General features: G+C 43.7%; 1 protein-coding gene across 3 annotated transcripts in view; it reads right to left on the bottom strand.

The window, feature by feature from the left end:
* Window positions 1-24,505, bottom strand: part of dscaml1 (Down syndrome cell adhesion molecule like 1) — a 426,233-nt gene that overhangs the window by 363,356 nt on the left and 38,372 nt on the right. For all 3 annotated transcript variants that reach the window (XR_009802713.1, XM_061878592.1, XM_061878593.1), the window contains exon 2: window positions 11,546-11,866. Coding sequence is in view for 2 of the 3 variants with exons in the window: in XM_061878592.1 (XP_061734576.1) it covers window positions 11,546-11,866 (321 nt within the window). In the remaining variant the exon portion in view is untranslated. The remainder of the gene's footprint in view (window positions 1-11,545; window positions 11,867-24,505) is intronic.

Here is a 24,505-nt window from a genome sequence, read left to right as displayed (position 1 = left end):
ATGTGGGTCACTATGGGAGACCGGATGCAATGGACAACGAGTGGGTCTAACAAAATATTGTGAGAGTCCAGTCCATAGTGGATCTAACATAATAGTGAGAGTCTCAAGAGAGACTCAAGAAGAATCACATCCTTGAGTGGCTTAGCCAGGTACTGAACATGAATCCCATTAAAAATATTTTAAAACTATGAGTTGCCAAGTGACAGCCTCAAAACCTTTAGGATTCGGAGAGAATCTAACCAGAGGAGTTGACCAAAATCCCTGCGGAATCATGCGAAACCCTGGTGACCAACCACAAGAAACATCTGACCTCTGTGCTTGCCGACATTGATTGATTGATTGAAACTTTTATTAGTAGATTTCACAATATAGTACATCTTAACACCTGCACTGTTGGCCAAAGACGTCTTGAGGTCTGTGTGTTTAGGTCGGGACAAAAGGGTGTCCTTGTTTTATTTCATTAAGTTAATGTACGGAAAAAAATGATGAAACCCTGGCTCGCCGACAGAATATATACCAACCCTACCAGGCAAAACACTAAAGATGGCTTCATGGATAGTCAAATGACCCAAAACTTACGGAAAAGACAATGGAGTGACTCAATCAATCAAATCAATATTTATTTATATAGCCCAAAATCACAAGTGTCTCAAAGGGCTGCACAAGCCACAACGACATCCTCGGTTCAGAGCCCACAAAAGGGCAAGGAAAAACCCACAACCCAGTGGGACGTCAATGTGAAAGACTATGTGAAACCTTGGAGAGGACCGCAGATGTGGGTCACTATGGGAAACCGGGTGCAATGGACGACGAGTGGGTCTAACAAAATATTGTGAGAGTCCAGTCCATAGTGGATCCAACATAATAGTGAGAGTCTCAAGAGAGACTCAAGAAGAATCACATCTGTCAGAGGTTTAGCCAGGTACTGAACTTCAATGCCAATAAAAACATTTTAAAACTGTGAGTTGCCAAGTGACAGCCTCAAAACCTTTAGGATTTGGAGAGAATCTAACAAGAGGAGATGACCAAAATCCCTGTGGAATCATGCGAAACCCTGGTGACCAACCACAAGAAACATTTGACCTCTGTGCTTACCAACATTTATTAGTAGATTGCACAGTTCAGTACATATTCCGTACAATTAACTACTAAATGGTAACACCCAAATACGTTTTTCAACTTGTTTAAGTCGAGGTCCACGTTACTCAAAATTCATGGTAAAGGGTTGTAAATACTAAGATCCTGCAATTAAAGACATATTCATTTATAACATTTATTGTGTGAATGCTCCAAAGATTCACACATATGGTTTTTGTTGTTCTTCTTCTCCAGATTTTGGCACACTCTAGCCTCACCCGATTCAAACTGTTCCCAACCTCAAACTGTTCAGCCTATTCAGGAATCACAGGCTTTCCCTGGACAAATTCCAAAAATTCCCAGATTTCCCAGAATTCCAGGTTTTGCGGGACATTTTTTCCATTCAAAATGAATTGGCCATTTTTCAAACGTCCACCATTTCCACATTTGTCAACTGATTCAAACCATTCCACCTTCAACACATTCCACCATTGTGAAAATTTAAACTGCTGCAAGGGATTCAGGGTATGTGTTCTGTTATGTTTATGTTGTGTTACGGTGCGGATGTTCTCCCGAAATGTGTTTGTCATTCTTGTTTGGTGTGGGTTCACAGTGTGGCGCATATTTGTAACAGTATTAAAGGCCTACTGAAACCCACTACTACCGACCACGCCGTTCGACAGTTTATATATCAATGATGAAATCTTAACATTGCAACACATGTCAATACGGTCGGTTTAGTTTACTAAATTGCAATTTTAAATTTCCCGCGAAGTATCCTGTTGAAAATGTCGTCGGTTGTAGCGGACATGCTCTTCGAACAGCGATTAACGGCTAAAAGTCGTCTGCTTCAATTGCATAATTACACAGTATTCTCGACATCTGTGTTGCTGAATCTTTTGCAATTTGTTCAATTAATAATGGAGACTTCAAAGAAGAAAGATGTTGGTGGAAAGCGGTGTATTGCGGTCGGCTGTAGCAACACAAACACAGCTGGTGTTTCTTTGTTTACATTCCCTAAAGATGACGGTGAAGCTTTAATATGGAACAGAGCGGTCAAGCAAACATGGTTCTCTACCACATGTCTACCGGCAGGTTTCGGTGAGAAAATTGTGGTAATAAGTCGGCTCTTACTGTAGACATGAGCGGAGCTTGTGTGGTTCCTCCTGCAGCTGTCAAAGAGGCAGCTGCGACTCTTTTGCCTCCTCCGTAGCTGGCGGTCACCACACCCCTCCGACTTTCAGGTACGACTATATAATCTCACTAAAACGCTAGTAACACAACAAGCAGATAAGGGATTTTCCAGAATTATCCTAGTAAATGTGTCTAATAACATCTGAATCGCTCCCACTGCCCTCTCTTTTTTTTTTCCTCTAGTCCTTCACTCTCACTATCCTCATCCACGAATCTTTCATCCTCGCTCAAATTAATGGGCAAATCGTCGCTTTTTTTTATTAGCGGCCAAACGTTGCGAACTTTATCGTCGATGTTCTCTACTAAATCCTTTCAGCAAAAATATGGCAATATCACGAAATGATCAAGTATGACACATAGAATGGACCTGCTATCCCCGTTTAAATAAGAACATCTCATTTCAGTAGGCCTTTAAAGGGGAACATTATCAGCAGACCTATGTAAGCGTCAATATATACCTTGATGTTGCAGAAAAAAAGACCATATATTTTTTTAACCCATTTCCGAACTCTAAATGGGTGAATTTTGGCGAATTAAACGCCTTTCTGTTTATCGCTCTGCAGGGGACGACGTCAGAATGTGACGTCACCGAGGTAACACACCCGCCAATTTCATTTTCAACCCATTGTAAACACCGGGTCTCAGCTCTGTTATTTTCCGTTTTTCCGACTATTTTTTGGAACCTTGGAGACATCATGCGTCGTCGGTGTGTTGTCGGAGGGTGTAACAACACTAACAGGGAGGGATTCAAGTTGCACCACCGGCCCGAAGATGCCAAAGTGTCTGCCGCCAGACCCCCATTGAATGTACCAGAGTGTCTTCACATTTTACCGGCGATGACAGACATGACACAGAGATGTATGGATAACCTGCAGATGCATTTGCAACGATAAAGTCAACGAAATCACAAAGGTGAGTTTTGTTGATGTTGACTTATTTGCTAATCGGACATATTTGGTCGCGGCGTGACTGCCAGTTAATCGATGCTAACATGCTACGCTAATCGATGCTAACATGCTATTTACCAGCGGTGCTAAAGCATGCTATTTACCAGCGGTGCTAAAGCAGACATGGCAGAGAGATGTATGGATAACCTGCAGATGCATTTGCAATGATAAAGTCAACGAAATCACAAAGGTGAGTTTTGTTGATGTTGACTGCCAGCTAATCGATGCTAACATGCTACGCTAATCGATGCTAACATGCTATTTACCGGCAGTGCTAAAGCAGACATGGAACAGAGATGTATGGATAACCTGCAGATGCATTTGCAACTATATTACGTTTCCTTCCACCCACATTTAATGCGAAACAAACACTTACCAATCGACGGATTTAAGTTGCTCCAGTGTCACAAGATGCGAAAGTCCTGATCGTTTGGTCCGCACATTTTACCGGCGATGCTAACGCAGCTATTCGGCCATGCTACGGCTATGAATAGCGTCAGTAGCTATTCGCTCAACAGCTTCAGTTTCTTCTTCAATACTTTCATACTCCAACCATCCGTTTTCAATACATGCGTAATCTGTTGATTCGCTTAAGCCGCTGAAATCCGAGTCTGAATCCGAGCTAATGTCGCTATATCATGTTGTGCTATTCGCCATTGTTTGTTTACATTGGCAGCACTGTGTGACGTCACAGGGAAATGGATAGTGGCATCGCAAATAGCGAAAATCAAGGACTGTAAAGCTTTTTTTTTTTTAGGGAAGGTAATCTGGGGGGAAGGGGGGTACCGGTAAAGAGGGTTTTGGGTAGTAAATAAGAAGTTCAAGTATAAAATACAACATGCCACTGGGAACACATTTTATTGTTTTTTTAATCTTTGAGGTCTGTGATTTTTTTCTTACCGGTAAAATTTTGATAAAAAATTCAAAAAATACAACATGCCACTGGGAACACATTTTTATTGTTTTTAACCCTTTTGAAATTGTGATAATGTTCTCCTTTAAAGTTTTTTTAAACGGCCGCCCTCAGTGTGACCTGCATGGCTGTTGACCAAGTATAAATGATAAATGATAAATGGGTTGTACTTGTATAGCGCTTTTCTACTTTCAAGGTACTCAAAGCGCTTTGACACTACTTCCACATTTACCCATTCACACACACATTCACACACTGATGGAGGGAGCTGCCATGCAAGGCGCCAACCAGCACCCATCAGGAGCAAGGGTGAAGTGTCTTGCTCAGGACACAACGGACGTGACGAGGTTGGTTCTAGGTGGGATTTGAACCAGTGACCCTCGGGTTGCGCACGGCCACTCTCCCACTGCGCCACGCCGTCCCAAGTATGCCTTGCATTCACTCATGTATATATAAAAGCCGTATGTATGAAAAGACCGGGCCGGCAGCTGTTTGTATGGAGGAAAAGCGTACGTGACGACAGGTTGTAGAGGACGCTAAAGGCAGTGCGTTTGAGGCACGCCAATACTGTTGTCCGGGTGGATATCGGGAGAATGTTTGCCCCGGGAGATTTTTGGGAGGGGCAGTGAAATCTGGGAGGGTTGGCAAGTATGGTAGGGACGTGGATTCTGGTGGACAAGTCATTCAAAGGGAAGTAACTTAATGTTGCCGATTTTCATGAATTACCATGAATTGATTAACGTGGACCCCGACTTAAACAAGTTGAAAACTTATTGGGGTGTTACCATTTAGTGGTCAATTGTACGGAATATGTACTGAACTGTGCAATCTACTAATAAAAGTATCAATCAATCAATTCATATTTTTGACAAGAACAAGAAAGTTTGATCACATTACACCTGCACTGGCTCACCTGCACTGGCTTCCTGTGCACTTAAGATGTGACTTTAAGGTTTTACTACTTACGTATAAAATACTACACGGTCTAGCTCCAGCCTATCTTGCCGATTGTATTGTACCATATGTCCCGGCAAGAAATCTGCCTTCAAAGGACTCCGGCTTATTAGTGATTCCCAAAGCCCAAAAAAAGTCTGCGGGCTGTAGAGCTTTTTCATTTCGGGCTCCAGTACTCTGGAATGCCCTCCCGGTAACAGTTCGAGATGCCACCTCAGTAGAAGCATTTAAGTCTCACCTTAAAACTCATTTGTATACTCTAGCCTTTAAATAGACTCCCTTTTTAGACCAGTTGATCTGCCGCTTCTCTTCTTTTTCTTCTATGTCCCACTCTCCTTTGTGGAGGGAGTCCGGTCCGATCCGGTGGCCATGTACTGCTCGCCTGTGTATCGGCTGGGGACATCTCTGCGCTGCTGATCAGCCTCCGCTTGGGATGGTTTCCTACTGGCTCCGCTGTGAACGGGACTCTCGCTGCTGTGTTGGATCCGCTTTGGACTGGACTCTCGCGACTGTGTTGGATCCATTATGGATTGATCTTTCACAGTATCATGTTAGACCCGCTCGACATCCATTGCTTTCCTCCTCTCCAAGGTTCTCATAGTCATCATTGTCACCGACGTCCCACTGGGTGTGAGTTTTTCCTTGCCCTTATGTGGGCCTACCGAGGATGTCGTAGTGGTTTGTGCAGCCCTTTGAGACACTAGTGATTTAGGGCTATATAAGTAAACATTGATTGATTGATTGATATTCTTGTGTCACGTTTTCTTTACACTCGAGCCCTGATACCTAAAAAGTGTCTCACGGCAACTGCAGGTCATGAGTTGAGAGATGATGCATGTACTTGCATTTTGGAGGTAATGAGGTGCGCACTTGTGGATGCAGCCGCTGCTCATGGAGCTGTGGAGATGCGGTTACCTCAGCATTTAATTGATTAATAGTTGCAATTATTCGGACAGGAAGATCAATCCAACATGGAAGCTGGCGGGAAGGTCGTGCCAAAGGGATTGTCCCCTCTTTTGGGAACAACGTGGGCCATATGGTCGTGGTGGAGAAGGAGAGATTTGTAGTTTGTAAGCACAGAGAAATGCTGAGCGTTTCTCCAGGCAGGATTCATCAACGCAGTCCAAATTATTTTGCACGCCCCCTCCCTTCCCTCCAATGACACTACTCATATTGTTCCATATCTGCAGCTGAGTCTCTCAAACTGTCCTTGCCAAACACCCCAACAAAGAGCTGGCAGCTACACACCAAGAGGCAGCTTGACCAAAATGGCTGTGTGTGTGTGTGTGTGTGTGTGTGTGTGTGTGTGTGTGTGTGGTTAGGGGACTTTCCACTTTCCAGTCTGTGGACAGATGGAGAGACTGGGATGCATGCAGGAGGCAAGCTGGCGTGAGTTAGTGTTTGTGTGTGTGTGTGTGTGTGTGTGTGTGTGTGTGTGTGTGTGTGTTTGGAAAGTAACACCTTCCCCGTCCTGCTATGACCTTGACAGCGAGTGCAGAACGGTCAGCAGCGCCCCGTTTTTTAAACCCAGCAGAAAAGTTTGATGCCTTTTTAGTTTGCCTTGCAATTTTTTAGGGGGTGGATTTCCAGTTTCAGAAGTGGGAAAAGTCAACCCAAGCCACTATAGCCTGGATCGGTTTGGCACATTTCCGTTGGGAGAGAGCAGACAGTGGTTGTGTTTTCTATTGGGGCTTCAGTATTCTGGAATGTCCTCCCGGTAACAGTTAGAGATGCCACCTCAGTAGAAGCATTTAAGTGCCATCTTAAAAGTCATTTGTATACTCTAGCCCAGGGGCACCAGGTCGCCCGTAAGGACCAGAGGAGTAGCCCGTTGGCCTGTTCTAAAAATAATTCAAATAGCAGCACTTACCAGTGAGCTGCCTCTATTTTTTTAATTGTATTTATTATTGTCTCGGAAAGCATGTGTAACACATATAGATGTCTTTCTTTCACGAAGACAAGAATATAAGTTGGTGTATTACCTGATTCTGATGACTTGCATTGATTGGAATCAGACAGTAATGATGATAACGCCCACATTTTCAAAAGGAGGAGAAAAAAAGTTGTCCTTTCTGTACAATACCACATGAAAGTGGTTGGTTTTTGGCATCTAATTCATCCAGCTTCCATACACTTTACAAGAAAAACATGGGCGGCAAATTCCGTAGCTTGCTTGATTGACATTCACGGCACCCGAGGGTCTTGTGAGATGACGCTGGCTGCTGCCAGTTCATTATTATGAAAAAATGACAGAGAGAAAGGCGAGAAACACTTTTTATTTCAACAGACTTTCGCGCCGTCCCTTCCGTCAAAACTCTAAAGGCTGACTGCACATTTCCTATCTTCACAATAAAAGCCCTGCTTCATGCTGCCTGCGCTAACAAAATAAGAGTGATGTGCACGCCAGCTTTCTGAGGGATCGCTTGTGCACGCCAGTTTTCCGAGACTCTGTATTTTGTCAGCGCAGGCAGCATGAAGCAGGGCTTTTATTGTGAAGATAGGAAATGTGCAGTCGGCCTTTAGAGTTTTGACGGAAGGTACGGCGCGAGAGTCTGTTGAAATAAAAAGTGTTTCTCGCCTTCCTCTCGGTCATATTTTCATAATAATGATCTTGCAGCAGCCAGCGTCATCTCACAAGACCCTCCGGTACCGTGAATGTCATTTAAGTGACGTCTTGGTGAAGATTGATGATCACTCATTTTTAGGTCTATTTTTTTTAAAAGCCTGGCTGGAGATCGACTGACACACCCCCCGCGGTCGACTGGTAGCTCGCGATCGACGTAATGGGCACCCCTGGGCTAGAGTATACAAATGAGTTTTAAGATAGTGCACATTCACAGTTTGTCAAATCAACCATTGTTTCACCCCACCTTAACTCCAGATGTACACAAACTACAGTCAAATCTGTATTTTAAAAATAATAGATTAAATAAATTGTTAGTATCAGTCTTGAGAAGCAGAAAGTCATCAGTATCGAAATGTTGTCGCTTCAGGCCAACTGAAGAAACTTCCTGTATTGTTTTTAATGGTAAAGAGGTAGTTTGTGGTGAGACATAAGGTGATTTACATCACGTCTCTCCCTTATTGTGGCTTTCTCTCAGGGTTGTTACAGTCTGTAACAAGAACAGCATAAATAATCTTCAATTTTTCCTGGGATATTTAAAAGTGTTCCCCCAGTGGTGGGTTATTTTTCGGCATCTACCACCAGCACTTCGCATCGACGTGCACATTGCAATTTTGCTCATCCACAAAACAAACTTAATTAATGTAGTAGCTTTGGGTAAAGTACAAACCCCGTTTCCATATGAGTTGGGAAATTGTGTTGGATGTAAATATAAACAGAATACAATGATTTGCAAATCCTTTTCAACCCATATTCAGTTGAATATGCTACAAAGACAACAAGAAAGTTTGATCACATTACACCTGTACTGGCTCACCTGCACTGGCTTCCTGTGCACTTAAGATGTGACTTTAAGGTTTTACTACTTACGTATAAAATACTACACGGTCTAGCTCCATCCTATCTTGCCGATTGTATTGTACCATATGTCCCGGCAAGAAATCTGCGTTCAAAGGACTCCGGCTTATTAGTGATTCCTAGAGCCCAAAAAAAGTCTGCGGGCTATAGAGCGTTTTCCGTTCGGGCTCCAGTACTCTGGAATGCCCTCCCGGTAACAGTTCGTGATGCCACCTCAGTAGAAGCATTTAAGTCTCACCTTAAAACTCATCTGTATACTCTAGCCTTTAAATAGACCTTTTTAGACCAGTTGATCTGCCGCTTCTTTTCTTTCTCCTATGTCCCCCCCTCCCTTGTGGAGGGGGTCCGGTCCGATGACCATGGATGAAGTACTGGCTGTCCAGAGTCGAGACCCAGGATGGACCGCTCGTCGGGACCCAGGATGGACCGCTCGCCTGTATCGATTGGGGACATCTCTACGCTGCTGATCCGCCTCCGCTTGAGATGGTCTCCTGTGGACGGGACTCTCGCTGCTGTCTTGGATCCGCTTGAACTGAACTCTCGCGACTGTGTTGGAGCCACTATGGATTGAACTTTCACAGTATCATGTTAGACCCGCTCCACATCCATTGCTTTCGGTCCCCTAGAGGGGGGGGGGTTGCCCACATCTGAGGTCCTCTCCAAGGTCTATCATAGTCAGCATTATCACTGGCGTCCCACTGGATGTGAATTCTCCCTGCCCACTGGGTGTGAGTTTTCCTTGCCCTTTTGTGGGTTCTTCCGAGGATGTTGTAGTCGTAATGATTTGTGCAGTCCTTTGAGACATTTGTGATTTGGGGCTATATAAATAAACATTGATTGATTGATTGATTGATATTTATTGCAAATAATCATTAACTTTAGAATTTGATGCCAGCAACACGTGACAAAGAAGTTGGGAAAGGTTGCAATAAATACTGATAAAGTTGAGGAATGCTCATCAAACACTTATGTGGAACATCCCACAGGTGTGCAGGCTAATTGGGAACAGGTGGGTGCCATGATTGGGTATAAAAACAGCTTCCCAAAAAAGGTACACCCCTTTGTCCACAACTGCGTGGCAAATAATCAAACAGTTTAAGAACAACGTTTCTCAAAGTGCAATTGCAAGAAATTTAGGGATTTCAACATCTACGCTCCATAATATCACCAAAAGGTTCAGAGAATCTGGAGAAATCCCTCCACGTAAGCGGCATGGCCGGAAACCAACATTGAATGACCGTGACCTTCGATCCCTCAGACAGCACTGTATCAAAAACCGACATCAATCTCTAAAGCAGGGGTAGGGAACCTATGGCTCTAGAGCCAGATGTGGCTCTTTTGATGACTGCATCTGGCTCTCAGATAAATATTAGCTGACATTGCTTAACATGATAAGTAAGGAATAATTCCGCTGGTAATCACAGTGTCAAAAATAACATTCAAAATATAAAACATTCTCATGCATTTTAATCCATCCATCTGGTTTCTACCGCACCGGTTCAAGAAGTCGCATTGATGGAAAGAAGATTTGTATTTATTGTTGGTTAGCTACAGAATAACAATCCATCCATCCATCCATTTTCTACCGCTTGTTCCCTTTTGGGGTCGCGGGTGGCGCTGGCGCCTATCTCAGCTACAATCGGGCGGAAGGCGGGGTACACCCTGGACAAGTCGCCACCTCATCGCAGGGCCAACACAGATAGACAGACAACATTCACACACTAGGGCCAATTTAGTGTTGCCAATCAACCTATCCCCAGGTGCATGCCTTTGGAAGTGGGAGGAAGCCGGAGTACCCGGAGGGAACCCACGCAGTCACGGGGAGAACATGCAAACTCCACACAGAAAGATCCCGAGCCTGGATTTGAACCCAGGACTGCAGGACCTTCGTATTGTGAGGCAGACGCACTAACCCCTCTGCCACCGTGAAGCCCTCAGAATAACAATGTTATATTTTTTTTAAGGCTGAATACAAGTAAATGCGTGCATTTTTAAGTAAGACCAACATTTTGGGAGTATAATAAGTCTTGTATTCCTTTTTTTTTTTTTTTAATAACATCAGAATAACAATGTTATTAAAAAAAATACAAGACTTATTATACTCCCAAAATGTTGGTCTTACTTAAAAATGCACGCATTTACTTGTATTCAGCCTTAAAAAAAATATTATATGGCTCTCACGGAAATACTTTTTGGCTTGTATGCCTCTCTCAGCCAAAAAGGTTCCTGACCCCTGCTCTAAAGGATATCACCACATGAGTTTGAACATCAAATATCTTGTCTTTGCAGTGCATTCAATTGGGTTGAAAAGGATTTGCAAATCATTGTATTCCGTTTGGGCTTCACGGTGGCAGAGGGGTTAGTGCGTCTGCCTCACAATACGAAGGTCCTGCAGTCCTGGGTTCAAATCCAGGCTCGGGATCTTTCTGTGTGGAGTTTGCATGTTCTCCCCGTGAATGCGTGGGTTCCCTCCGGGTACTCCGGCTTCCTCCCACTTCCAAAGACATGCACCTGGGGATAGGTTGATTGGCAACACTAAATTGGCCCTAGTGTGTGAATGTGAGTGTGAATGTTGTCTGTCTATCTGTGTTGGCCCTCTGATGAGGTGGCGACTTGTCCAGGGTGTACCCCGCCTTCCGCCCGATTGTAGCTGAGATAGGCGCCAGCGCCCCCGGCGACCCCAAAAAGGGAATAAGTGGTAGAAAATGGATGGATGTATTCCGTTTATATTTACATCTAACACAATTTCCCAACTCATATGGAAACGGGGTTTGTTAAAACCGATTTTCAGCATTGGGAAGGAAAGATATGTAAATTTTGCCTGAAACTTGAGTAATTGATAGCTGATTGTTGCCCTAATTGACAAACGTGTGTGGGCCATGACAATGGTTACCAAGTGGGCTTAGCTGGCATTGAAGGCATACGTAAAAAAAAGTCCTCCATTAGAACCTGTGAAAAAATGCATGCGTCCACCCTCACCTGATTTGATGTGAATGCTGGGGCTTCGGATTTTCCCCGCCTGGTTTTCGGCGGTGCAGAAGTACTCGTTGTCGTGAATGATGCTGTTGTAGGCAGACGGAGAGAAGGGGTAGAGCTGGAGAGTGCCGTTGGCGTGCACGTGGCGGATGTGGGGTACGTCGTAAATGTCGTCTCCGGCAGCCAGGTACCAGCGCAGGACGGCATGGGGGGCGCCGCCCGCGGGGCAGGGCAGGGACACCCCCACCGAGCTGGAGAAGGTCACCCGCTGCAGGGATGCGTTCACAAAGTACAGTCGCGTAGAGACGACATCCTCACTGTTGGCTGTTTGGAAGAGAGGGAAAAAAAAAGACACGTGGATGACTTGTAGGGTGAGACGGATTGTTATAGAAACATGAAAAATGCCTAATGGTCAGAGCATTAGGGACAGGTGATAAATGCATACAAGAGTCAATAAAGTTGCCTTTTAACGCTCAATTTGATTGACAGTGTCAATATTGTGTGTGGTGGTGGTGAAGTTACGCCGCATCAAGAAAGAAAAATATAAGCAGAATGGAGTGCATACTGGGCTTCACGGTGGCAGAGGGGTTAGTGCGTCTGCCTCACAATACGAAGTTCCTGCAGTCCTGGGTTCAAATCCAGGCTCGGTATATGCATCAAGTGTTCATTCAAGGCTAAGGCAAAATATCGAGATATATACCGCGTATCATGGGCAGTAACACAGTGGTGAACATGCCCTTTCCCAACTACTTTGGCACGTGTTGCAGCCATGAAATTCTAAGTTCATTATTATTTGCCCAAAAAAAAAAAATAAGTTTATGAGTTTGAACATCAAATATGTTGTCTTTGTAGTGCATTCAACTGAATATGGGTTGAAAAGTATTTGCAAATCATTGTATTCCGTTTATATTTACATTTAAAACAATTTCCCAACTTATATGGAAACGGTGGCAGAGGGGTTAGTGCATCTGCCTCACAATACGAAGGTCTTGCAACCTGGGTTCAAATCCAGGCTCGGGATCTTTCTGTGTGGAGTTTGCATGTTCTCCCCGTGACTGCGTGGGTTCCCTCCGGGTACTCCGGCTTCCTCCCACTTCCAAAGACATGCACCTGGGGATAGGTTGATTGGCAACACTAAATTGGCCCTAGTGTGTGAATGTGAGTGTGAATGTTGTCTGTCTATCTGTGTTGGCCCTGCGATGAGGTGGAGACTTGTCCAGGGTGTACCCCGCCTTCCGCCCGATTGTAGCTGAGATAGGCGCCAGCGCCCCCCGCCACCCCGAAAAAGGAATAAGCGGTAGAAAATAGATGGATGGATGGATGGAGTGCATACTTGGATGCAGCAAGCAGAGGTGCAGCTGATTCAAACTCAGGTAGTTTGCAATACGAAGAACATCAAGACGACAACAACAGAAAAGTTCCTCTGCATACTGTAGACCAGGGGTGTCAAACTCAGATACAGAGTGGGCCAAAATTTAAAACTGAACAAAGTCGCGGGCCAAGGTTGGACAAATGAACCTTTTAATAGGGACCCTAACAAGTTTTGCATTGAATATTGAACAAGCAAGGCTTATATAACTTGATAGTGACATGCAAAATCAAGTTTCAAATAATAATAATAATAAAAAAATAGCCTTCCCGGTAAGGTTTATTCAGGTCTACTGGAGAGGAGGCTACGCCGGATAGTCGAACCTCGGATTCAGGAGGAACAGTGTGGTTTTCGTCCTGGTCGTGGAACTGTGGACCAGCTCTATACTCTCGGCAGGATTCTTGAGGGTGCATGGGAGTTTGCCCAACCAGTCTACATGTGCTTTGTGGACTTGGAGAAGGCATTCGACCGTGTCCCTCGGGAAGTCCTGTGGGGAGTGCTCAGAGAGTATGGGGTATCGGACTGTCTTATTGTGGCGGTCTGTTCCCTGTATGATCAGTGTCAGAGCTTGGTCCGCATTGCCGGCAGTAAGTCGGACACATTTCCAGTGAGGGTTGGACTCCGCCAAGGCTGTCCTTTGTCACCGATTCTGTTCATAACTTTTATGGACAGAATTTCTAGGCGCAGTCAAGGTGTTGAGGGGTTCCGGTTTGGTGACCGCAGGATTAGGTCTCTGCTTTTTGCAGATGATGTGGTCCTGATGGCTTCCTCTGACCGGGATCTTCAGCTCTCGCTGGATCGGTTTGCAGCCGAGTGTGAAGCGACCGGAATGAGAATCAGCACCTCCAAGTCCGAGTCCATGGTTCTCGCCCGGAAAAGGGTGGAATGCCATCTCCGGGTTGGGGAGGAGACCCTGCCCCAAGTGGAGGAGTTCAAGTACCTAGGAGTCTTGTTCACGAGTGAGGGAAGAGTGGATCGTGAGATCGACAGGCGGATCGGTGCGGCGTCTTCAGTAATGCGGACGTTGTACCGATCCGTTGTGGTGAAGAAGGAGCTGAGCCGGAAGGCAAAGCTCTCAATTTACCGGGCGATCTACGTTCCCATCCTCACCTATGGTCATGAGCTTTGGGTCGTGACCGAAAGGATAAGATCACGGGTACAAGCGGCCGAAATGAGTTTCCAGGTCTCTCCCTTAGAGATAGGGTGAGAAGTTCTGCCATCCGGGAGGAACTCAAAGTAAAGCCGCTGCTCCTCCACATCGAGAGGAGCCAGATGAGGTGGTTCGGGCATCTGGTCAGGATGCCACCCGAACGCCTCCCTAGGGAGGTGTTTAGGGCACGTCCGACCGGTAGGAGGCCACGGGGAAGACCCAGGACACGTTGGGAAGACTATGTCTCCCGGCTGGCCTGGGAACGCCTCGGGATCCCCCGGGAAGAGCTAGACGAAGTGGCTGGGGAGAGGGAAGTCTGGGTTTCCCTGCTTAGGCTGTTGCCCCCGCGACCCGACCTCAGATAAGCGGAAGAAGATGGATGGATGGATGGATGGATAAAAAAATATCAATGGCATATCAAATAAAATTGAAATAACAATTCAATGCCTCTTTTGTATTTGCTGCCTTCTGAGGTAATTATCAAAATAAACTTTTTCAACAGGCTAATAATACATTTGAAAATAAAATAACAATAAGGAATGAATCAAACAATCAAGCCTTGAAGTGGCAAGAGAAAGTGCATGGGGGGTTGAGGTGGGCGGGGTGTATATTATTGCACCCCAGAAGAGTTAGTGCTGCAAGGGGTTATGGTTATTTGTTCTGTTGTGTTTATCTTGTGTTACGGTGTTTCGGATGTTCCCCTGAAATGTGTTTGTCGTTTTTGTTTGGTGTGGGTTCACAGTGTGGTGCATATTTGTAACAGTGTTAAAGTTGTTTATACGGCCACCCTCGGCTGTTGACCAAGTATGCCTTGCATTTACTTGTGTCTGGGCCAGCACGCTGGAGGAAATGCGGACATGGACGACAGGTTGTGGAGGACGCTAAAGGCAGTGCCTTTAAGGCCCGCCCCCAATATTGTTGTCCGGGTGTAAATCGGGAGAAATTTGGGGAAAATGGATGGCTCGGGAGATTTTCAGGAGGGGCACTGAACTTCGGGAGTCTCCCGGGAAAATGGGGAGGGTTGGCAAGTATGAGAATTTGCCGTGTTACAGTATAATACCGGCGGGCCAGCTCGAATGTTAAATTGATATTGCCTCAAGGGCCAAATTAAATTACACGGCGGGCCAAATTTGGCCCACGGGCCAGAGTTTGACACCCATGCTGTAGACCCACGCTACTATAGCACAACTGCTGAGCTGTAGGTACTGATCATACACCGTTACATATACTGTAATATTGTACAAGGTAATTGTCCATCAATCCATCCATTTTTCTACCGCTTGTCCCTTTTGGGGTCGCGGGGGACGCTGGATCCTATCTCAGCTGCATTCGGGCTACACCCTGGACAAGTCGCCACCTCATCAGAGGGCCAACTCCCAACACATATTTTCATCATCATTAGGGGCCTCTCTGGGCCCCCCTCCATCATGGGCCCCTACAATCTGTCTCCTTTACCCCCCCTTTTCGGCGCCCCTGTCCCCAGGTGCATGTCTTTGGAAGTGGGAGGAAGCCGGAGTACCCGGAGGGAACCCACGCATTCACGGGGAGAACATGCAGACTTCACACAGAAAGAACCCGAGCCCGGGATTGAACTCAGGACCTTCGTATTGTGAGGCACATGCACTAACCCCTGTACCACAGTGCTGCCAGTTACCTATGGTTATACCTGTATATGGTATACATCAGTGGTCCCCAACCACCGGGTCGCAGAAGAATTTTTTATAATTTTTTTTTTTTTTATTAAATCAACTTAACCTTCCTCTTGTGTTAGCTTTCTGTTACCATCTCTTATGTTAACGGGTCGGTTTTGACCCATGTCTTAAATCAGCTGTAAAATACACTAAAAACAATTATCTATCATCCAATTTGTTTCTCATCTCTTGGTTACCTCGTTAGGCTTCCTTATCCTTGAAAATATTGGTTTTAATATTTTTGGTTTGGGCCATTGGGCCTTTTTTTTGTCAGTATACCCCTCAATTTCAATTTTTAAAAATGGTAAAACGAACCTCAAGAGAATCATATAAATAAAAAAAAGGTTGTTGTGTTACCTAACTATTACTAAGGGGTATTAGAACACATCTTTTAAATAAATGTGTTTTATTTGTTTTTTCATTTTAAGAATTTTAACTATAGTAACATCTATGGTGTTACGGGTCAATTTCGACCCATATATATTTACTTCAAGAAAAAGGCTAAAAAGTATTTTTTTCAGCAACAGAAATCCAACATCAAACAACCAATCAAGCAAATGAAACCAAGAGAAATAGATTACTAGTTCCAAAACTAATAAAAAACAAAATCAGAGTGGCAAAAAGTGACACTTTTAGTGTCCGTCTTTTGTTTGTTTTTGTACAGGATAACAAGGTAAAATGAGAATCCACTAAAGCTCACATGATTGGGAGAGGAGCTGGCTGTCAGTGTGTTCAGTTTTGGCTCTTATCATTGCTTTATCATCTTATTTTTAGAACTGGGTCGAAACCGACCCTAACAACACCAAGGGCATAATTTCTACCAGAGCATTTTATAATTTAGTGAAAAAAATTCAAATGTTTTATTTTGTCGACAAAGAGGTTCCTGACAAAGTCAAAAAGCTTTGATGCAAAAAAATAAATGTATGTGGTGTTTTTATGTATTTAAAAACTAAAACGGGTCGGTGCACCAACCCCCCCAAAAAACTCCCTTTTTCATGACAAAAATAAATAGCTACAAAAAGGTTGGGGACCACTGATATACATGATATAAACATCTAGGGCTGGGCGATATACTGAATATACTCGATATATCACAGGTTTGTCTCTGTGCGATATAGAAAATGACTGTATCATGATATTCGTGTATACGTTCTCACGCAGTTGCTTTTAGCTGCGGGCATTACACTACAGGCTCTTCCCACTCTTTGTTGTCTCTCCTTCTCACAGAGACATGAAACAAGCGCACCTTCTTACATACGTCACATACGTATACGCCCTCGCGGAGCAAATAGCTAGCAGCATGGGTAACATTAGCTGTGGTGCGAGTGGTGATACGAGAGAAAGTAGGTGCGAATCTGGTAACAAATGAAGGAATAATTAATTCCCAAGAAAAACAGCAGGGGGTCCATCAGATCAATTCATCAAAGACCAAGGAGCTGGTCATTGACTTTGGGAGGTCGAGTCCACGGTCACAACCTATTGTGATCGAGGGAGTTGAGGTACAGACCGTGGACTCATTCAAGTACCTCGGGGTTTGGGTGGACAATAAGCTGGACTGGACTGTTAACACGGACCACCAATACAAGAAAGGACAGAGCAGGCTGTACTTCCTCAGGAGACTGCACTCCTTCAACATTTGTAGAAAACTCCTGTGGATGTACTACCAGTCTGTGGTTGCCAGTGTGCTGTTCTACATGGTAGTGTGCTGGGAGGGCAGTACATCTAGGAAGGACAGCTCCAGACTTGAGAAAGTTTCTGTGAGTATGGCTTCCTGCGCTTCGTGCACTTTACTCATGGATAGGTTGGCTTTGCTAGAGAGCCGTGTCCGCCAGTTAGAGCAGTGTAATTTCGTAACTTTAGATGTTGCGGACACATCTGCTAGCGTTAGCTGTAGCGAGCTAACTAGCCCAGCTTGTAGCAGCCCTAAGCGGCCTACAAGCTACGGTGTACCGGTTGAGACGCATAATAGATTTAGCCCTTTAGCTAGTCCTACACCCCAGTCTACCGGGCACCACACTTTAGTCATAGGGGACTCCATCACCCGAAACATAAAGCTTAGCAAACCAGCCACAATTAAGTGTATTCCCGGGGGCAGAGCACCTGACATTGAAGCTAATCTTAGGGAGCTAACTCGCAACAGGTCTAGTAAACACGTACGGCAGGCTAACCGCACCACTAGTTATGCGAATATAGTAATACACGTTGGCTCCAATGACGTTAGGATGAGACAATCAGAGATTACAAAGAGAAACATAGCCAGGGCTTGTAATCTCGCCAGAAAGATGTCCAGGCATCGAGTAATTGTCTCTGGCCCCCTGCCTGGGAGAGGCAATGATGAGAGATATAGCAGATTAGTCTCTCTTAACAGGTGGCTGGATAGCTTCTGCAGACAACAGGGATTTACGTTTATTGATAATTGGCCCTCTTTCTGGGGCAAACCTGGCTTGCTGAGGAGAGACGGCCTTCACCCTAACCAGGAAGGCGCTATCCTCTTGTCTCGGAACATAGACTTCGCATTGAGCCACATTTGACTAACTGCACTAGAGCAAGCCCGGTCACAGGCAATTACAGAGCCTGCTAGCCTGGGTATGGAGTCAGTTAAGTTAGAACTAGCCAGCGCCAGGCTGGATGATCCCTGTACACATAGCAATTTTCGTAGAATAATACACAACTCACAAAATGTTTTTTCTACTGTGTCTATGACTACGTCAGAGTTAGACATGCGCTCTACTGAGGTGGCAAATTATGATGCGTTCAGTTTATCGCAGCGCCAAGTAGACAATCTGAAAATTCCCGTCATATCAATTCCTAGATATGGTCGTAATTATTTTAAGTACACTGCGCATAATAAACGTAACATTATTAATATTGCTACGACGGATAATTTCATCAACAACTCCTTAAAACAGCCCACTACCTATAATATGGGCTTTCTAAACATCAGATCTTTGTCTCCCAAAACGTTATTAGTCAATGAGGTCATTAGAGACAACAACCTTAACGTCATCGGTCTTAGCGAAACCTGGCTTAAACCAGACGAGTTTTTTGCGATAAATGAGGCATCCCCTCCTAACTATACGAATGCGCATATTGCCCGTCACCTCAAAAGGGGAGGGGGTGTCGCACTGATATACAACGAAAACTTTAACTTTAGTCCTAACTTAAATAATAAATATAAATCGTTTGAGGTGCTTTCTATGAAGTCTGCCACACCTCTGCCTCTGTGCCTGGCCGTTATCTACCGCCCCCCAGGGCCCTATTCGGACTTTATTAGTGAATTCTCAGAGTTTGTTGCTGATCTAGTGACGCACGCCGATAATATAATTATAATGGGGGACTTTAATATCCATATGAATACCCCATTGGACCCACCGTGCGTGGCGCTCCAGACTATAATTGATAGCTGTGGTCTTACACAAATAATAAATGAACCGACGCATCGCAGCGGCAATACGATAGACCTAGTGCTTGTCAGAGGTATCACCGTCTCCAAAGTTATGATACTCCCGTATACTAAAGTAATGTCCGATCATTACCTTATAAAATTCGAAGTTCAGACTCATGTTCGGCAAGCTAATAAGAATAATAACTGCTATAGCAGCCGCAACATTAATGCTGCCACAACGACGACTCTTGCGGACCTACTGCCCTCGGTAATGGCACCGTTCCCAAAGTATGTGGGCTCTATTGATAACCTCACTAACAACTTTAACAACGCCCTGCGCGAAACCATTGATAGTATAGCACCGCTGAAGTTAAAAAAGGCTCCAAATAGGCGTACGCCATGGTTTACTGAAGAAACTAGAGCTCAGAAATTATTATGTAGAAAGCTGGAACGCAAATGGCGCACGACTAAACTTGAGGTGCACCATCAAGCATGGAGTGATAGTTTAATAACTTATAAACGCATGCTTACCTTAGCTAAAACTAATTATTACTCAAATCTCATCCGCATTAATAAAAACGATCCAAAATTTTTGTTTAGTACTGTAGCATCGCTAACCCAACAAGGGACTCCTTCCAGTAGCTCCACCCATTCGGCAGATGACTTTATGAAGTTCTTTAATAAGAAAATTGAACTTATTAGAAAGGAGATTAAAGACAATGCGTCCCAGCTACAACGGGGTTATAGTAACACAGATACGATTGTATATACGGCGGATACTGCAAATATCCAAAATAGTTTCTCTCGTTTTGATGAAATAACATTAGAAGGATTGTTACAACGTGTAAATGGAATAAAACAAACAACATGTTTACTTGACCCACTTCCTGGGAAACTTATCAAGGAGCTTTTTGTATTATTAGGTCCATCAGTGCTAAATATTATAAACTTATCACTTTCCTCGGGCACTGTTCCCGTTGCATTCAAAAAAGCGGTTATTCATCCTCTCCTTAAAAGACCTAACCTCGATCCTGACCTCATGGTAAACTACCGACCGGTGTCTCACCTTCCCTTTATTTCGAAAATCCTCGAAAAAATTGTTGCGGAGCAGCTAAATGAGCACTTAGCGTTTAACAATCTATGTGAAACCTTTCAATCCGGTTTCAGGGCAAATCACTCGACTGAGACAGCCCTCGCAAAATTGACTAATGATCTATTGCTAACGATGGACTCTGATGCGTCATCTATGTTGCTGCTCCTCGATCTTAGCGCTGCTTTCGATACCGTCGATCATAATATTTTATTAGAGCGTATCAAAATACGAATTGGTATGTCAGACTCAGCCCTGTCATGGTTTAACTCTTATCTTACTGATAGGATGCAGTGCGTCTCCTATAACAGTGTGACCTCGGACTATGTTAAGGTAACGTGTGGAGTTCCCCAGGGTTCGGTCCTTGGCCCTGTACTCTTCAGCATCTACATGCTGCCGCTAGGTGACGTCATACGCAAATACGGTATTAGCTTTCACTGTTATGCTGATGACACCCAACTCTACATGCCCCTAAAGCTGACCAACATGCCGGACTGTAGTCAGTTGGAAGCGTGTCTTAATGAAATTAAACAATGGATGTCCGCTAACTTTTTGCAACTTAATGCCAAAAAAACGGAAATGCTGATTATCGGTCCTGCTAGACACCGACCTCTATTTAATAATACAACTTTAACATTTGACAACCAAATAATAAAACAAGGTGACTCTGTAAAAAATCTGGGTATTATCTTCGACCCAGCTCTCTCCTTTGAGTCACACATTAAAAGCGTTACTAAAACGGCCTTCTTTCATCTCCGTAATATCGCTAAAATTCGCTCCATTTTGTCCACTGGAGACGCCGAGATCATTATCCATGCGTTTGTTACGTCTCGTCTCGATTACTGTAACGTATTATTTTCGGGTCTCCCCATGTCTAGCATTAAAAGATTACAGTTGGTACAAAATGCGGCTGCTAGACTTTTGACAAGAACAAGAAAGTTTGATCATATTACGCCTGTACTGGCTCACCTGCACTGGCTTCCTGTGCACTTAAGATGTGACTTTAAGGTTTTATTACTTACGTATAAAATACTACACGGTCTAGCTCCAGCCTATCTTGCCGATTGTATTGTACCGTATGTCCCGGCAAGAAATCTGCGTTCAAAAGACTCCGGCTTATTAGTGATTCCTAGAGCTCAAAAAAAGTCTGCGGGCTATAGAGCGTTTTCCGTTCGGGCTCCAGTACTCTGGAATGCCCTCCCGGTAACAGTTCGAGATGCTACCTCAGTAGAAGCATTTAAGTCTCATCTTAAAACTCATTTGTATACTCTAGCCTTTAAGTAGACCTCCTTTTTAGACCAGTTGATCTGCCGCTTCTTTTCTTTCTCCTATGTCCCCCCCTCCCTTGTGGAGGGGGTCCGGTCCGATGACCATGGATGAAGTACTGACTGTCCAGAGTCGAGACCCAGGATGGACCGCTCGTCGGGACCCAGGATGGACCGCTCGCCTGTATCGGTTGGGGACATCTCTACGCTGCTGATCCGCTTCAGATGGTTTCCTGTGGACGGGACTCTCGCTGCTGTCTTGGAGCCACTATGGATTGAACTTTCACAGTATCATGTTGGACCCGCTCGACATCCATTGCTTTCGGTCCCCTAGAGGGGGGGGGTTGCCCACATCTGAGGTCCTCTCCAAGGTTTCTCATAGTCAGCATTGTCGCTGGCGTCCCACTGAATGTGAATTCTCCCTGCCCATTGGGTGTGAGTTTTCCTTGCCCTTTTGTGGGTTCTTCCGAGGATGTTGTAGTCGTAATGATTTGTGCAGTCCTTTGAGACATTTGTGATTTGGGGCTATATAAATAAACATTGATTGATTGATTGATTGATTGAGAAACTGATCAGGCGGGCCGCTTCTACAATGGGAATGAAACTGGACTCACTGGTGAGGGTGGCAGAGAAGAGGACTGTGGACAAACTAGTGAGCATCCTGGATGATGCCAGTCACCCTCTGCATAGTGTTATCAGCAGCCAGAGGAGCCTGTTCAGTGCTAGACTGCTTCATCCCAAGTGCAGGACTAATAGACTCAAAAACTCCTTTGTCCCACACGCCATTAGACTGTACAACTCCTCTCTGGGGCGGGGGGCGGGGGGTACTAGGGTGACACGGGATGCAAAACAATAACAGTGCAATACGTTTTCATAACATGGTCACTACTGCCTACTTTGTCTTGTTATATTCTTATTTTACTGTTATATTTCTATTCCCATTGTTTTTATTCTTTTTGTAATATTTCTCTATTTTGTTTCCTTTTAAACCCCCATTATTTACTTTTTACTTTTTTCTTTAAATTGATCTCAACTCTGTACACTGCTGCTGGAATTTTAATTTCCCTGAAGGAACTCTCCTGAAGGAATCAATAAAGTACTATCTATCTCCATCATCTGGCAGTGGTTTGGCTTCAAGCGGGAATATGTCGAACAGACAACAGTGATTTGTCAAGTGTGGGGCAAAAGCGTTGCTACAAAAAGGAGCATTAGTGCTAATATGTAGCATCATTTGAAAAGTCACCTGCTAGACAATGAAGAGTGCTTACTCCGCACATTCGGTGCCACACCAACAAAATGCAGAGGCAACCATTACCACATCAACACCGTATGAAAAAAACAGTGAACAACATAAGGAGATAACGTCCACAGGAACCTACCACATAGCGATTTGATTTCCTATTATGCAGCTCATTTTTTATTTGACACTTATCGAAATATCTTGTGTGACATCATGCACAAAAATGCACTTTGTGTTAAACTATTGTAGTGGCGTTCTGTACAAAAAGTGATTTTAATTTTGTGTTATTTTGATATGTCATCGTAGTGACATCATGCACAAAAGTGCACTAACGGCTTGTTTTAAAATGTCTCTGAAAATCTTGCACTTTCTGTTTTGGAAAAGTCATGAATGTTTGTGCCACTGCTTAATAACTGTTTAATAAATTGGACTTTGTTGTTATTATCCTCTCTGCATGAAAGTTTAAAATGAGCATATATCAATGCAGTATGAAGAAGAATGTTTTAATGTAGACACGTAGAATCCTCATACTGCTGTGATTATATGTATCAAGTGTTCATTCAAGGCTAAGGCAAAATATCGAGATATATATGGTGTATCGTGACATGGTCTAAAAATATCGAGATATTTGTAAAAAAGCCCTATTGCCCAGCCCTAAAAACTAAATAATATATCAGTTTATATCATATACTGAACATATATTATGTAAATATTAAATATATGTTATATTTTATGTTGCTACTACAGTACATTTTTTGTCTATTTTTTACATGCATTGTCCTTTCCATCCTTACAAAATATAAAATACAAAAGAAACATATCAATACATTATTTTTACACCTACATTAGAAACACTACATGTGACTAATCTTTTGTAGATGTCAAGATTGGCTCAAAAGGGAGTGGGAAGAAGTAAACTTATTAGGTCCCACCCCTATACATATGAAAATATGTATTTACAATATATAATACAATAATATATATAATATAATTCAATTCAATGGTTGCTGCATAGATGCTATATATTATCTATATATAATACATTTAAATTCACACACACTTACATATATACATATGTACACACACATATATACACACACTTTTGTAACTGAGCTACTGTGTGGAACAAATTTCCCTTGTGGATCATTAAAGTCTGTCTAAGTCAACACAAGACGAACAAGTACATACATTAATTAAATATACAGTATACAACATTAACTTATGTATATTTTCTCAGTTGAATCAATTAAAGAAATGTCGAATTCTCATCCCTGAACTGAAAGGCATAAAACAATAAAAAGCTGCCATAATTCATCTATGAAATCCATTAATTGGATTAGAAAAAAATTGTATTTTGTTGTTTCGATGATTCGATTAAAATGTGCGGACATTTTTTCCGCAAGACTGCTCTAATAGAGTGAACAGAACAGCGTTGGCCCGCTTGGTGATGTGCAGTCGTGGTCAAAAGTTGACATACACTTGTAAAGAACATAATGTCATGGCTGTCTTGAGTTTCCAATCATTTCTACAACTCTTGTTTTTTGTGATTGGAGCACATACTTGTTGGTCACAAAAAACATTCATGAAGTTTGGTTCTTTTATTAATTTATTATGACTCTACTGAAAATGTGAGCAAATCTGCTGGGTTAAAAGTATACATACAGCAATGTTATTATTTGGTTACAAGTTTCACTGCAATAAGGCGCCAGAACCAGAGAATCCCTTCCCTCAGACCAGGGGTCGGGAACCTTTTTGGCTGAGAAAGCCATGAAA

The sequence above is a fragment of the Nerophis ophidion genome, linkage group LG18 (genome assembly GCF_033978795.1).
Source record: "Nerophis ophidion isolate RoL-2023_Sa linkage group LG18, RoL_Noph_v1.0, whole genome shotgun sequence".
Classification (NCBI taxonomy): domain Eukaryota; kingdom Metazoa; phylum Chordata; class Actinopteri; order Syngnathiformes; family Syngnathidae; genus Nerophis; species Nerophis ophidion.
The sequence above is the reverse complement of the archived record's forward strand: the minus strand, read 5'-3'. Positions and strand labels throughout refer to the sequence as shown.